This window comes from Lissotriton vulgaris, chromosome 8 (assembly GCF_964263255.1).
Source record: "Lissotriton vulgaris chromosome 8, aLisVul1.2, whole genome shotgun sequence".
Taxonomy (NCBI): Eukaryota; Metazoa; Chordata; class Amphibia; order Caudata; family Salamandridae; genus Lissotriton; species Lissotriton vulgaris.
This window is the reverse complement of record NC_141696.1, coordinates 1,294,422,776-1,294,440,139: the sequence shown is the minus strand read 5'-3', so window position 1 is coordinate 1,294,440,139 and position 17,364 is coordinate 1,294,422,776. Positions and strand designations below refer to the sequence as shown.

Here is a 17,364-nt window from a genome sequence, read left to right as displayed (position 1 = left end):
ACACAAAACCCCACAGAGGTCAGTTTGTAGTGAAGCAAACCACATTTTCTAATAGCGCAACATGGCAGCAGTTAGCATAGATCAAACACCCTCACTTTCTCCAGGCGCTGTATTAATTTATGAAACAGATCAGTTTAAGAACAAATCCACCCTTCACCCCACTCTGCTTCCACAAATCCAATGCCCAATAGTCTTGTGTGGAAAAAATAAAAATAAAAAATAAATGGGTTCCTTAGAAATAAAATACCGAATTAAATAATACAGGGCCTTTAAATACATATCTAGTTCTTATTTCAAGCAGGGAAGGAAGCACTTGTTTATTATTATCGGGCTGTGGGCCTTTCTGACACAATGCAAGCTTTTCAAAGTGGTTTCTGTGCTTTAACTGATTTATTATCAATGTGCCACGACTTGAGCTCTAGGATAGCTGCCTTACTGTGTTGTATTTTGGCCGATCTGTGCAGCCCGACACCAAAACGGGCAATAACAATACATACAGCAATTCCATGAGGCTTCAGGGCAGGCCGTCCTGATCTAAAAGAGAACCCCCACAAACCCACCCCCATCACGGGCACCCACCCGGCAGCTCACCCACGGAAACACCAAACAACTGCAAAACGTGCATTTGCCCTCACCCTGGGGTGTTCTATTTCTTTTCGCTCTCAAACAGACCTAACTATTTGTTTTTGACGTTAGTTTTTTTTTCTTTCAATCATTTTTTTAATTACACCGGTCAAATAATAGCTATTAATCACTTTAAAAAAGATAACCCAATAATTAATTTTTATTTAACCATTTAGTTGTATTTTGTGTTTGTATGATAAGGAAATGGTGACGATGTCATTGTGGAATTCTAGCTGCGATCCTGTGAGGCGCTGAATTCCAAACTATGTGAGTGGACCTGACAGAAGCTTATTACTCACGCTATGTGGTGCATCAGTAGAGTTTACGTCTTCTTGAAGCACTTGGATGGCACTTTAGGTTCCCAAGTAGCTATAAGGAAACAAGCACTGGCGCCTCTAATAAGTCTGCATTGCATTTCCAGTTATAGGCCAGACCTATTGGCTTTAGAACCAAGGAGAACAAGGTGAGCGCCTCCAGAGTCTGGTAAATGATGCCTTAGGAAGGCGCGAGCATGTGGTTATTAAGGCCCTCCCCTGCTACATTAGCCTCTTAGAGCCTCATTTCTATTACACATCACAGAGAAGGGGCTTGTTTTTTAACAACATTTTTCTTCCATTACATGAAAAATATCAGCAAATATTTGACACTCAGGAATGGCAACTCCAGTATCAAGTCTCTGTTTCACCTACCTTCTGGTGATCTCACTGAGTGACTCACATTCAGCACATATTGTGAACAGCTCTCTTTGCATGAGATGTTGTAAGTCTCCTTTCAAAGTTTGCCTATTTCAAGGGACTGTGAGCCACAACTGAGCCTTCCAAAAGCAAGGTGTGGATCTGCTAACTATATGGAGATCTGTCTTGAGGGGATCTTTTGACAATTATTCATTTTAGAAGAGGGGGTCGTGATACCGTGTGGAACACCTCCATTTTAATGTAAATACATGCAGCACTATGGAATCCCAATCAACAAGTGAGAACTCTAGGGGAGCTGGTGCATCATTGAACACTGATAGAGTTGAGCGGTAAAGATGGCGCCACAGTATTCGAGGATAGCGGGTTCGACCATTTAATGACATGCGCACTGTCTGCTTTACGGTGGTGCAACCAGTGCCACGATACTGGGCGCCTTGTTCCATCGGGCCCTGCATTTACATATATTTTACTTCATTAAAGGCACCTGCTGCAGATATCTTGGTGCGCTCACAATTTTTCAGGGTTATAAAATAAAGGCACGATAACTCTAGTGATTAATGTACGTGTGGGAGATACCGGTATTTTGACTCCTCATAAAATAGCAGGAACGGTTAACATGCACAAGTTATATGCAGCTCTCAGTTTTGTATTTTATGTAGATAGCTCAGTAGGTTATTGCTTTGGTCACAGAGATCCTTTTGTTACTTGCAGTTGATAAGTTACAATCCTAATATAGCACAATGAGCTATGAACGGCCATCAAAGAGCTGCTGGAAAAACTGCAAGGCACAGGTTTAGAACTTTATTATTTCCTTAATCTTCCCTTATTCTAAGGTTGTTAAAAATGCTCCTTTTGTGTAGTAATTAAATCCTGAGTTTGTGGTTCTCTAGATCAAGCACTCTTAACATGTGCCTACCAGTACGGATGATATGTGACTCCTACACCCTGTAGTCCTCGTTGTTTTATGTAACATTTCTCATACATTGATTTACACACTTATGTGATTCATTCTCTCTGCATACTATGTGTGTGATGTAAAGTGCTCCGAAACTCAACATTGGGATGAGCAGTGCTATAAAAGAAATTAAATGTGGGAGAGGTGCTATGGAGAGATGATGGGCATCACTGTTGGGTGGTAGTGAGGGAATCTGTGGAGGAGGTTGTTACTGGGGGAAATGCCAACAAAGACTGCTGCACTGGGTGCCACAAACTCTAAAGTTGGTCCTGGACATGTGATAGTTTCTAAGGTAAGAGATGCTGTGCTTCACAGGTTCCATTATAACACAGGTACTTACTTGGATTTGGCGATAACCAGGATGTCCGTGAAGAGGAAAAGATGTCGCTCCTGCGTCTGCAGGCCAGTCTTGAGGTGAACCTGCCCATCCATTAAAAACGACCTGTTGGGGGTGCTCAGTGATTGCAGGAAGGAACTGGTCTCTGGACTCACAGGGGAGAGACAGTTATCCCTGAACAGGGAAATGAAAAAAGGTCAGTGTTTTGTAGCAAAGTATGCTTCAAAATATTGATATAGTCAGAGAACATGACAGTCTGTTTGTAGAGCAGTTTCCTACAGAGAGAAAGCGCGCGTGGCACACACACACATTCTTCTACGTTCAAGCGGTTTACAAGGAATATTCCTTTATGAAAAGGACTGAATACATTCAGGACAAGTAACCTGTAGATTTAAAGAAACATACAAACTATTAGAACTCATTCTGCACCCTATCCAACTTACATGGAAAGGGAAATAACCATTACAACGCGGCTGAAACCACACATAGTCTTTACAACAAGGTTATTACAATGTGGCTACTGATACAACGCTTTGACTTTACCATGCATGCCTTTACAACAAATTAGGTTGTTAATGTATGAACGGTAAGGGCACTAGTGGTAAGGGTGGTAAGGGCATTTGCATGGTAGTTGTGGTAAAGACATATGTGTGGCAATTGGCGTCGTTGGATGAGATGAAGAGACCCTCCGCTTCATCTTTAAGGAAAAACAACCGGCGCGTCAGCCTCGAAGAGCTGCCTCGTTGTGAGTTAAGGAGAATTGCACAGGAGGGCGTGGGGTGGGGGTTTACGTGCCGGGAGCAGCTGTAGGGCTTTGGGCTGGGGGTGTTTTTTTTTTTTTTAAAGGCTGGGGGCGGGGAGAAGGAGTTGCGCCACGTGCCTGTTTTGGCGCTTGGTACTGTGACCAGCTTTTTTAATAAGGGCAGGGAGCCTGGGTGAGGGTTGCCCTAAGGGTTCAGTTTTAGGGCTCAGGGCTGGGGCCTGTTTTTTTTTTTTAAAGAGCTGCAGATCATGAGGTTCGGTTTTAGGGCTCAAGGCTGGGGCTGGGTATTTTTTTAAACGGCTGGGAGTCGGGGGAGTTGCTCTGGGGTCCAGTTTTAGGGCTCAGGGTTGGGGCGGTTTTTTCTTTTAAATAGCTGGGGGCCAGGGTGGGTTGTGCCGGAGGCCGGTTTTAGGGTTCAGGCCTAGTATCGGGGAAAACCTTTAACAGGCATATGCCTTTAACATTTTTGCTTTTACAATGAAATTCGTTGTCAAGGCATGCGTGGTAAAGGCATAATCGTAAAAATATGCCTGGTAAAGGTTATGTGTCGTAATGGCCTTCGCGTTGTAACTGCTGCATTGTAACGGCATGCTTTACAACGGGATGCTTTGTTCTGTCATACATCCACATGGAAACTAGAAAAGATGTCTGCTGACAGCACCTAGGCAGACAAGTACGATCTGTCTGACAAAGAGTGCGCTGAGCAAGATTTAAATTGTAGGTTGGCTGCTTTATAACTGGGAGAAGGAACAGTGATACAGGTGTGATACAGGTGTGACTCATTTTTGCGCTTAGTAGAAAAGCATGAGCTCTCTCCATGTTATCCACCGTAAACCTATCTGGTCTGCACTTCAAATAACCCTCAAAGAAACCAAGAGATGACCTATCTTAACACTGAGACTTAAAACCTGAACAGTATTTCCATGAAGAACAGGCTTTTGAGGAGGTCCTTGTCTTCCTCTGATGACCATCATCTGGCCTTGCCTGACCTCAATTCTCTTAGCTGCCTCTACTTCATTTAACCATGATTGCCTACCCGAGTTGTCAAGGCTATTTATGCAACTTGATTTAAAGTCACTCAAACTTATAGCTACAATGAATGTATATACTATCGTACCAGATCACTTCCACCACATTAAGCCAGATCACTCCGTACAACCCATAAAACTCCAGCACACCGCTCAACACTGTGTCATTCCATCATATTCAACAAGCGATCAGAATAAAGACCACAACACCAAATCAGAACACATCAACACACCATGCCTCTCTATATTATCACACACCTACCAATTCATTTAATCATATAAAGCATAACCCATCATACTTTATCATCCCAAACAGCAATTAAGCGGGCCTTCAACATCACTAAACTGGTGCAACACAGCAGCAAATTCATACCACACAGCACCACACCAGTATGTCGGAAGGTAATGTGTGCAGAATGTAAAAAAACGTAATTCCCTTAGTGTAGAAAGAGCACTTCAACAAGAAAAATTCAATCCGCAACTACAAGGGACATAGCAAACACAACTATTTTCACTTCAGCATATACTATCACGTGAGGGACAGCAAATAAAATAACATTTCCTAGGAATTTAAATCATGCTGTGGTGCCATTACGTGTATACATTATGAGCTAATGCTGGAAGATATCAAACCAGCGAAGATGGTTTGAGTATGGAAAAGGGTGGCACAAACAAACATAGGAGGATTTCCCGCATACGCACCACCGCTAACCAGGGACACTGAAGGTCTACCAATGTCAAAATACAAGAAAATACACAAGCAGGCGGCTCAGCAATGAACATGATCAGTGAGAGAACCATAAAGGATCACCACGACACGAACATGAAAGCAACATTCTAATAACAAACAACTGGCACAGTGCACATGCCTCATCTGCAAATATTTGCACACATTGCTGCTAAAATGCAAGACAAGCCATTCGGGGAGCTGCAGACTCGACTACCACAATGCACTCTACACCAGTACCAAGAAAAAACTTCGAAAGAAGCTGTCAAACATCCAAAATGCCTACACCAGACTCATCCAGAACATCCCTCACCGCAGCCACATCACTGACCACCTGAGAGAGCTCCACTGGCCCCCAGTCAACAAAAGGATAACCTACAAGCTCCTCACACACGCATGCAAAGCCCTACACAATGCCAGACCTGCATACCTCAACCACCGCCTCTCCTTCCACACCCCCACCAGACATTTCTGCTCGACACATCAGGCCCTAGCCAGCATCCCACAGAACTGCAGGACCACAGCTGGTGGAAGATCCTTCTCCTACCTCACTGCAAGGACCTGGAACTCCCTTCCTCTGCATCTCAGGCAATTACCAGCACCGTCTCAATTCAGGAAAGTCCTCAAGACAGCACAGCAGACACCCCACCGTACAACACCCACCCCGAGCCTTGAGACTCTTATGGGTGAGTAGACTTGCTCTACGAACCCCTGATTGGAGATTTTCATGGTTACAGTCCACCACCATAAGTTAGTTCTTAAGGCACAGGGATCTGATGGAGAATGGATCAGGAACACAGGATCGCATATGAATCCTCCGTAGGTTAATGTAATTTAGACTAGATCAACTGAGATCGACAATGTGTCAGGAAAACACATCATAAATTAATTAGTGATATCAACATAGAAACATGGTTGAGACTGAAGGTCATGTGACAGTCTCTCATGGGGAGACACAGGCCGTTAGTGTCAACCCATCAATAAGATATGAACTCCCACCCTGCGACTAAGTGTCTGCAGAAGTGATGGATGTGGCACTGAATTAAAACCCTATTACAAATGAAAACTGTCCTGAACGGTTGTGTGTACACCTTATTGAAAAAACGAACTTTATTAAGTCAGATACATACAATCATGGGATGGCTAAGGGAAATGCAGCCAACTTTTGCTGAGGGTGATCAGAAACAATAATTTGAGAATTTACAATGTACCTACTGTCTGTAACAATTGTTCAGCTGTACCAACAGGAAGGTTTGCATCATCAACTCTGTCCACATTGTTTGAGAGCAAAACCAAAAGAGCTGGCCCTTCTGACAGTCAACTTACAGGCAGGGTCAGTTTTGGTGCCAGGATGTTGTAAACCCATACCGGAAGGAATCTGACACCTTTGTATGAGATGGGGAGTCTGATGACGCATGAGCTCCACCTCAAAGGACAGCAAATGATGGCAGTCTTAACAAACATGACCTCTTTCAAGCCGGAAACCAACCACACCAACAACAGCATCAACCCAGTCTTATATGAAATTCATTGGAAGCGGTGGTCGCACAATCATAGCAGAGGTCAATGAACAGTCACTGGGCAATAACGTTGTATTGTGTTATTGTATAGTAATAATTATTTATAGAGCATGAACTAAGAAAACAGACAAAAAGCAGCGTGTGAAAGGACAGCAATGAAGAAAGGCCACAGACCAGGAAGAGGAAAGATTTCAGATTCTTACAAAAGGTTGAAAGAAGGGGGAGTAGAGTCGCACTTGCACGTAAAGTAGGGTGTGGCCTCTCCTGACCTCCTAGTTTAGAGCAGCCTCATTTTCATACAGGGTGGCAATACATTCAATCTGTTAATTCACACCGGAGCTAAACTAGTAAGGCGGCGCTAAACGAGTACGGTGGCGCTGCAGTCAGCTCAGGGCGGTGCAAGGATTTGTGCCACCTTAACCAAAGCACCGCTTTGCATCAAGGAACTCAAGTGGTGTGTAGGAGGAGGATTTGGCGTCCCCTCCAGGTGGCTCCTTCCGCAAGCACCTAGTCTTTCCATACCCTAGAATCAATGCCTCATATTTGCAACAGAATGGCTGGAAAGCCAACCCCCTGCTGGTGCCGTCCTCATCCTGGTGACGCGCAATGGAGACACAACTAACTTTTAAAGCATTTTTAAAGCATTTTCTGCACAGTCATGAGCATGGCTGGCATAGTTGTGGTTTAAGTGCGTTGCCAGGCAGCCCTTATTCATATTTTTGTATTCCGGCAAATAGCCCAGACAGTAATTCTGACTGGAGATGCCCCCTAATCATGCAGGCGATTCTAACAAAGGTCGATTGTATCCATCTCACCGTCTACAGAACATGTGAATGCGCAAGATGAGAACAGTGCACCGCTGAGCTTCAGGCTTGAAATATCAAAGTCACTGAAAATGCGCCTTCAAGCTGCGCGGTCGTAGCCGGGCAAAGCGTGTACACATTGCAAAGGCTCTTAAGGAGGGAGGTTCTCTGTGGACTGAAAGAGGGATGCTCTGCTGCGTGCCACAGCATGGGCGCCAATTAGTGGTACCCAAACCAGGGATAGACACTGGGCAGCACTTTGTACCTTGGGCTTGCCCTCTCGTAGTCCCGATGCTACCTGGTTCTTTCGTGTTATGAAGGCGGCAGCAGGAGGGATCAAGAATGAACAGGAGCATGGGAGATTTGTGCATTTTCTGTGCCCTTCCCCTAGTCCTGGAGGCTACTGAGGGATGAAAGTGGCACAAGAGGTCATGTGATGTAATGAGGGACCAAAGCGTGCTTGACGTATCATTGGCTACCCCCCTCTTGCTGCTGAGTGGCATCCATGCCCACAAAGGGATTCCGCCCTTAGCCAAAAAGGTACATAAGGATTTCAAGAGTCTACATTTCACCCTCAGACTGAGAGACAGTAACCAAACAGGCTGCAAGGAGTCACTTAAATTCAGTGTTGAAAGTGTTCTATGTACCCACATCTCAAAGTAGAATATAGAAATTAAAAATGGTTGGTAGGGTGGCAAGGATGGTAAGTTAGCGAGTTTGAGTAGTTTGATAAATGTGAATATGTGCATTCCCCCTCCAGTTTAACCAGGAGGCCTCTCCTGCTTCATGGATAACCTAGAAACATCAACCAGCTGGGTGCAACAATACCTAGGACCCCTCGTGTTTGTGCCCTACGGATGTTTCTGCGCCCTATAATAACGTTTCCAGGCTGGGGTAGTTTTTTGATTGATAGTTCTAGTAAATCTTTTATTTTACTGTAGTTTGAAGCCACCTTCAATGTAAGAGGATGGACATTTTATGGAAATAATTACGAGGCGGAGGTGGTCCCATGTGTAGGCACATTATAAGCAGGCGCCGTAAACAAGCTATGGCATTCCCAGAGCCCATAAAGTTAAGAGCTGTGCCCCAAGTAGATGCCAGTGATGATGGCAGTGTCCTGCAGAACCAACAGACTCTATATCCAAGGTGATCGCAATTCTGCCCACAAAGGACACACAGAAAAACCCATCATAGCCATTGACAAGGGCAGACCTCCTGCCAGACGGTGGTCAAGATGACTTATTTTGGTTGACTCCAGGATACTAAAAGCTTACAAGGCCTGCCACATCTTCCGAATTCGAAAAGAAAATATGTCAACTAGCCACCCAGTGCCCCTAATCCTTTATGAGCACCCTCTACAGAGATTTACCATCAACCTAATGATGCACAGTCACCAAGTGGTAGAACAGGCCCATCCTGGCCTACTGTCCTCAAGGACTTTGCTCAGTGAGAGAATGATGTGGATTCCCACTGAATATATAGCAACACATTTTGTGCGTTATGTTTACAGAGATCTGTATAGCACTGCTTTGCCATTAGAGTGGCCTGGACTACAGTAAGGCTGTGACTCAACCCCAGTGCTTAATTTGAGCTGGTGGTTGCTCCGACACTTGGTTTTGGGTACCAGCACTTTTTTCCAGCATCAGATGTTTTCAGAGTGCAAGAAAGGGAAAAATCACACAGATCGGAAAGATGGAGGAAGAGAAAGATGGAAAAATCTTCACAAAGGGAGAAAGCAGGGACATGCAAGAGCGAGGAAAAGAGAAAGGGAGTGTCTGGAAGTGGACTAAAGACTTCAAGGCATTGTATGCAGCGGACCGACATTCAATTGCGACAGCCGCCAGCTTCTGAGCAGAACTTCGGACACCTGCACTCTTTAATTAAAAAAATAAGTAGTGCTCACGCCCCTGAACCACTGCAGTACTAAAGTGATGGAAAAGCTAGTGATACATGAGGGTTTAAGCATTACAAGGTTTTAAGGAAATGGGTCATGTGTGGGGACAATAATGACACCAGGAGACATAACCTTGAAAACACAAATGAGATCATTGAGCACTGTGGCCTATTTCACTATCTGACTCATCTCCACATCTGTAAAGATACTTGTGCTGTACAGTTTCTTTCTTAGTACATCTGTGCCTGCCAGCAAATTCAGAGGCTTGCAGGGCTCACATCTGAGGGTTGGGCAAGGGCCGGTAAAAGAATTCAGTCCAACATGATCTTCCCACCACTCTGAGGGAGGCCAAGTATGGCACCACTTTTGACATCCATACCCTGTGACTGTGAGGATGTGCTGCCTTAACTCCCCCTCCCATTCCCACTCCAGGGGGGAGAAGACACGGTGACACAACAAGTCTAGATTAACCATGTGCCCTCGCCATCCACACATTTTTTCCAGTTAACTAAGATCCGGTATATTGGGTCACATTGGGCCCTGATATTGCTGAATCAGTAGTGTGACATTGCTAGGTGGTCAGGCCAATGACCAACAACGAGCTGCCAAACATGGCAATGCCACCTGCAAACGACAAGCTCTGGTGGTTCTCTCAAAATTATATTTCCCATTTGCATTCCTATGGACTTTAAAAATAGTTATCATACCCCAAAGTAAGAGGCATAAGACTTGAAGGCAAAGTTGAATACTGAGGAAATTATTCCAGCTGACAAAAGCGCAATATGGCTACTGCTTCAAGACACTGAATTGGCCACAAACCATAGATGGCGGGAAAACCCAGAATCAGCACCAAAGGGAGGCACTAGACTGCTTCAAAAGAGAATCATAAGCGAGATGATCCAAACTTGTAAAGCGCACAAAGACCCAAGTCATCTAGGTGCTATAGAGTTGCTGTGCTGCAAGTAGACCGGTAGTGAGCTTCAGGATGTAATGTCTAGCTATAGAGCAAATAAGCAGTTTGGTAGGGCTTTCCTAAACAGGATATTCATATTGATGGACGAAAGATGATGCGTAAGAGTCTTCCAGAGCAGAGCCGTTGCAACAGAAAGAGCTCTTCCTCCCCATATCTTCTTCTGGACTTAAGAAACTATGACCCAGTTTTGATGTGCTGCACGGAGATTGCTAACAAGCACATACCAATGAAACATGGCTTTAATATCAGCTGGGCTTACCGCATTGTGTACAGTTCAGAGAGACTCGAACCAATGCGTTTCTCCACTGGAAGCCAGTGCAGATCTCGTAAACCTTTCGACACTGCTTGTCAATTGGTGATATTCAGCTTTAGCCTTGCCATTGAATTCTACTGAAGTTGCAGCTTGGCCAGGGCCAATTTTTTTGTGTCCAGATAGAGCGCATTACAATAATCCATCCTTGAGGAGACCAAGGCCGAGCGATGTGTTCGCAAACTGGGAGAGCTATTAACGGAAATATTTTTCTTAACATTCTGATCATCAAGAAACACGTTGAGACTGTACGTTTAAACTGACAGTCTAAAGACAGCTCAAAGTACAGGAGCTGTTCCAGGTTGAGGTATGGCCTCCAAAGAGCAAGAACTCCGCCTTCTCTCCAATCAGCTTCAGATAGTTCTCGGACATCCAGGATGCTACTGCCTTCATGCAAAGGCTTACATTGGATGCAGTGTCCTTGGAAATGGGCACAATCATCTGGATGTTATCGTCATATGACACTGCCTTTAGCTCAACAAGCTTAGCCAGTAGGGAGAAACAAAGAGCAGGCGTACAAAACAAGGCTTACAACGGACACGGAGAGTGATATGTTCAGCGTTTTCCAAATTCAACCTTGACCTGCAGTAAATGCATTGATCGCTATTGTCAATTTCTTTCTTGCACTCAAGGTGTGAGATGAACAAAGCAGGAGGGGATGAGGTAAGACCTGAACCAGCACACAGGGGCAGCTCCTCCGTTGGAGTGGAGGAGCGCCGCCCCATTTAAATACCCTCCTAACCGCCCCCCACCCCCCCTCAAAGTTGAAAAATAAAATGGTAATTCATTACCCTTTTTCATTGTCCCTTCCTCCTGAACCAAGCATCAGGACGGGGCCTGCTGAGTGACAGCAGGGTGGAGTGGTGGGCAGAGGGCTCTTTGCACTGTTTAAAGTGCGCATGTCCATGGGCAGCCAGAAATGCACAATTTAAACCTCTCAGCCCAGCTCTCTTATGAGAGCTGGGCTGAGAGTAAGTGCAGGACTCTAGTGTGCTGTGGAGTGCTGAATGAGGCAGCTCCCTCCAATCAGGGCGCTGCTCACATGCTGCATGTGAGCAGCACTATGTCTGGACACAGGAGTTTGCTCGTGCCCGCAGCCCCGCACTCCTGAAAGAAAAGGTCCAGAGCACAGGACGCTCAAGGTAAATGTTTCTTTTTTTTAATGTATTGGCCAGCGCTCACCCCCTCCGTAGTTGCCAGCCGCCACTGCCGGCACATATAGCCCCCATGCTATTTTAGCTGCTGTAATTCTTGCATGCTGTAATCTTCATCTGATAAATCACTGCAAAATGGATCAGAGTAGAGTGCAGAACACAGATGATTGTAGAGCAGAAACAATGAGCTTGCACCAGCAGCGACTGACGCAAACCAGACCGTAGGGTTTGGGGGTCCAGGGCTCGCAATGAAAAGCTAACAAATAATATTGGTATAAGAAAAGCAAGCAGAGGAGCAACAGGAAATTGTGTGTAAAATATAATAGGAGATAAGATATCAATAACTGATGTTAATGCAAGTTATCAATCAGAAAGGTCTGGGCAATACCCAGTACACACAGAGGAAAGCTGGAGATACAAAAAACAGTGTGGACCAGGTAAATGACCTTCCTGACCACGAAATCCCTAAAAATGTGCTTGAGAATTGCTATGGCTTTCGTACAAAGATGCAAATAGTTTCTCAAATTCAAGTCAAACTGTGCTTGAAAGGCCTGTGTTTATTAGAATTTCTGAGTGGATGCAACACAATCAGACGTGAGAGCCTCCATGCTCTTGGGCTGTGTTGCTGCATGGAGTAGGCTTGTAATGCTTCCCAGAATTACAAGCTTGCAATGTCTGAGCTCACTGTGAAGAAAGAAATCAAGAGAGAGTCACTGAAGCACAATCTACAACCCCCACTGACCTCGAGCAGCCGCAGACTTAAATAGAGCATGGTTAACAGTGACTCCTGGGCTTGTGGCACTGCAGCTGAATGAGCCAAGCTACTTGGGACATAGGCCGCTCAGGCCAAGCATGAAGCGACAAGGCGAACAAGGCGTTTATAAGAATAAATATCTGTTGTGTGTAAGCCAACATATTTTTGAGTTTGGTATAGGTAGATCAGACACTACAAGCCTCACCTGGCTACCAGTGATGAACTTAGACATTACCTCCCTCCACACCAACAAGGGTTTCACAGACTTAACCATCAACACAAAAGGGTTTTATTCATGCAGAGCCTTTTTGTCTTGACTGTCCCACCAACCATAGCTATTGGTCCCCGAAACAGTTCTTCTTACATCTTCAAGACATCTGAGCCCATCAAGCTACCATCCTCGCAAGAACAAGGTGCGTGACACCCTGAGAAGAAGCTTGGACCCAACCGCGCCCGGTGCAGGTAAGAGCGTTGGGGGGATTTCAACATACGACAATGAGGGGAAATTAAATAAATAATTTTTTTCCCCTTGCAGTCGTCTGCCGAAAGCCACCCCCAACCCCCACTTGGCCTCACCGCTCTAACATGCTCGGGCCGCAGCTGTTGGACCCCAAGTGTGGTCAGAAAACACAAATCGAATATGAAAAGACTGGAACTTGGCTGGTCCTTAAGAAATCAGATCCTTGTAAGCCGGAGAAGTTCACTCACTCCGAATCCCATAGTGACTGAAGCATGGGGTCCTCGTGCTAGGGTCCTAGGAACAGCTGCTTTCAATAATAGCTATAAGTGCTCTGCACATGCTATGGATTCTCAGCAGAGTATATTAATCAAGCATGTTAGTTCTTTGAAAGCAACGCTTGCCTTATAACATCCATCCGTGCAAACCCAAGAAAGTGGCCCAAGAAAACTAAGCCAGACAGTAATATTTAATCGAACGAAAATAATACATGGGGTTTTACCAATTAAGACTTGTATAAACTTTTTCGATAAAAAGTTCAAGACCAAAATTTTAGAATACAATAAGATAACTCAGTTTCGTTAAAAGGGTGGATTACTCAGGAGAAAGTAAGTGAGACGTACTACATCCCTCATGATACTTGGAGGTAAAAAGTGCTTAATGCATTTACATAAATGAACAAACAACTAACTAAATAACATAAAATAAGTCCAAATAGTCCAGCTTCTTTGGAAGGAGCTTAATGCCGACTCTGAACAGGTATCAGTGTTGCTGAAAAGCATGGATACCTTGTTTGACTCCACATAGTGTATTTTTTCCTGCCACCCAACACGTCCAGACCGCAGGTTCTTTTCCACCCCTCCTTCCTCCTTTGTCACTTTTCCCAAACTTTCTCTTTCTCTCTCTCCTTTTTCTGTATTTCTTGGCCTGGGTCAAAGTCTGATGATGAAAAACAAGTCTGGACACCGACCTTCAACCACTGGCCCAAAGGAAGTGCTGGAGACAAGACACAGGTTATTCTATCCTGGGAACTTAAGAGACCCCCCAAAGGAAAGCACAGCTAAACTGAGCACCTGGAGTGAAACAAAGCACAGTCAAAGGAAGCATCTTAAGGTGAGGTGTGGACATTGTTTATTATGAAGTGTGTGGCATATTATTCATTTCGGTTCTTGTTTGTATTTTCTGGATGAGGGAGGGTGGTCCAGGTCTCATTGCCACTTCTGCCTTGATGCATTCGTTGAATCACAGATAATTACAAAGCGAATATGGGAGCAAACTCCTGGTTCAGAGTAGGTGTGGGCATAACCCACAAACTTTTCTGTAGTATAATTACACAAAATTACAGCAAAATCATGTGAGATTACGCTGAATTCCACGAGGAGCGTAACCCTACAACAGAACAGGAACAGCAGCCGAAGCGCTCGCGCTGTTTCTGTGCTCTTGGGTAGTTATTTGTGGCCAAAATTACATAAAATTATGTGAAAGGGCATAGTTGTGTAATTTTGGCAATTTGCATGACATAAGTAATGCGAAATTACTCAGATTACTTCTGTGCAATTAAAATTTCCCACAGGCCTTATTCAGAGGTGATGGAGCATCGTGGTATCCTGCTGAAATACGATCTTGTAAAATTATAAGATAATGCTCTGTTTCTACTGCTATGTCCCATCACTTTCTGTTACGTTGACAGTGCGATGATACCCGCCATGTTCTTCATGCGGTTGAACACATACCCTGCTGTAGTCCAGTTTCAGAGGGAAAATGTGGTCCGCTTGACAAAGGCGACTCCTCCACTAGGGCGGAGGACCATTGGCCCACTGCTTTCTCGAAAGCCTAAACATAAAATGGTAATAACTAAAAGTTATTACCATTTTATGTTTCCTTTGTGCATTGCGGTCGGGTGGTGCTACTCTGCTCTTCGAGCAGGGCAGGGGCAGAGTGGTCTGCCCACTCCAGAGTGCGCAAAGACTGGTCGGCCCTTTCCGGTCACCCAAACCAGTCATGCGCACTCTGCCCTTCTCCATGCAGTCTGCATGGAGAACATGGCCACCCCATTAGCCCCTGCCTGGGCGGCATACCGACCCATCACAAGGCTGCTTGCAGTCTGCATGGAGAACATGGCCACCCCATTAGCCCCTGCCTGGGCGGCATACCGACCCATCACAACGCTACTTGCAGCCTGCATGGAGAACATGGCCACCCCATTAGCCCCTGGCTGGGCGGTGTACCGGCCAATCACAACGCTGCTTGCAGCCTGCATGGATAACTTGGCCACCCAATTAGCTCCTGGCTGGGCGGCGTACGAACCAATCACAACGCTGCTTGCAGCATTGTGATTGGCTTAGGGGAGGGAGCCTGGCTGCCTGCTTCCTGCTTCTCTCAGAGGCAGGAGAGTAGGAGCTGAGAAGACGTAAGATCTGGAGGAAAGATATGTTAACATTTGTATTTTATTTCCCGCGACACCCCCAGCAAATTCCCCCCAACGACTCCGGAGGACCCCACCCGCGAGCAATGGCAGCCGCTCCGGCCGCTTGAGGAGAATACACTGGGGACATTAGTTCACATTAGCTGTGTTTCACGCATATGAAATACTTATCTAGTATTCTGCCTCTCATGCCAGTGGTGTATCAAAACTTGAGGAGTCCCACCTACAAAGTACGTAGAAGGGGCCACCCATGCTCCAGATCCATTCAGGAGCTCTCTGCACCGCCCATACACAGTGCCGGACGGCATCCCCTAGAGCTCGGGGACCCCTGCACCATGGGGGCTGAGCAGGCTGTTGTTACGCCACTGTCTCATGCACAATGCATCCGATAGTGGATTTCTCGATATGTAATAGAGAACGGTTTGTAAAGTCAGCTTTCAAGCGGTTGCATCCAGGAAGCTATTCCTGACACCATAAAAGGGCTCTACAGATCCCCCTGCATAGTTTTCCTATACGTTAGTCAATTAGATGCTTATGGTTCTCGGTTTTATTTATCACAATGTGTAAATATTATCATAACTATTTTATCTATGAGTGCTTCACTATTCAAATATTGATGAAAAGATTAAATAAAATAAACAAATTAGTTATAAAAATACACCAATAAATTATCTTCAAGTACAGCAACACTTGAAAGTCTGAGTTCATACAATCCAAATCTAAATCTCAATATATTATCTTCCTTATACATGTAGGGGTCTGGCAGACACTCCCATCATTATATTTTGCAGAGCTTCTCTTATTTGGGGAGACACCACTTTCAACCTCGAAACCCGTTATAAATTCTCTTAAAAGCAAATACTCTGGTGTCGGTACCTCTGGACAGTAGGCAATGGACAATAATGTTTTTTTGGGTTTGTTTAGTTGGGGTTAGGGTGGGGGGCTGTTGGGGCATGGGGGGGCGAGAGGCTGGGGGGTGGCGTGGGGAAGGTTGGGGCGGGGAGGGGAGGAAGGCGGGATGGGGGGGCAAAGGGGAGGAACCGGTGTGTCACTACGGGGGGGCAGCAAAGCACTTTGAGGTGGCGGAGATTCCCAAGAAGAGTGACTTTATTCCACCCTGACACTATGACGGGACGTACTTTGAAGGTGATTACCCTCAATGTCAAGGGGCTCAAGAACCCCATAAAGCGCAGAGCCATCCTTTCCTACCTAGAGAATTCCGGGACCTCCATATGTCTCCTGCAGGAAACACACTTACTATCTAGAGACTGGCATAGAATGCGTTCCTGTGCATTTCCCCAGCAATAGTACTCCTCGACAGCAGATAAAAAAGCAGGGGTCGCCATATTAGTTGCTAGACACTGTCAGTGTGACAAGGTGGCAGAGATTAAGGGCAAACTTCTGGCACACATATTGAGGGTGGGCGGCAGGACTATAGTGATAGGATCTCTCTATGTTCCCAATACGGGTCAGGAATCCTTTCTCGAAGGAAGCTTTGTCTGAAGTTTTACATTCTCAGGATAAGTTTGTCCTCATAGGCGGGGATCTCAACCTCGTTATGGAATCAGAGTTAGACAGGAGCGATATCTGTCGAGGGGAGGAACTGGCTGGGCCAGAAAGGGCTGCTGGATGTCTGGCGGGGGCTTATCCCAAGAGCACACATTACTCATTCTACTCGTATGTGCACTAAGGGTGGGCGTAGTATGCGTAGTGGGGCTACTCGAAGCTATGCAAAGTGGGCATGAAACTACGCCCACCCACGCACTTCGCGTAGCCCCACTACGCGCCGCCCGCCTCCCTCCCGCCCTCTCCTAAATACCTAAAGCTAAATATACTACAAAAGTAAATTAAAGGCACTTACCTGGTCCGCGGCGTCCTGGGGCTCCCTCTTCTCTTTCGCGCCACAGCGTCTTCCATCCTAATGCGCATGCGCGGCCGCCCACGC

The 17,364-nt window shown here is 45.6% G+C and overlaps 1 protein-coding gene across 1 annotated transcript in view; it reads right to left on the bottom strand.

Annotated features, from left to right (window-relative positions):
* ARHGAP20 (Rho GTPase activating protein 20) overlaps positions 1-17,364 on the bottom strand; it is a 318,989-nt gene that overhangs the window by 124,399 nt on the left and 177,226 nt on the right. The window contains exon 3 of the mRNA XM_086935223.1: positions 2,615-2,785. Within this exon, the coding sequence (XP_086791349.1) occupies positions 2,615-2,785 (171 nt within the window). The remainder of the gene's footprint in view (positions 1-2,614; positions 2,786-17,364) is intronic.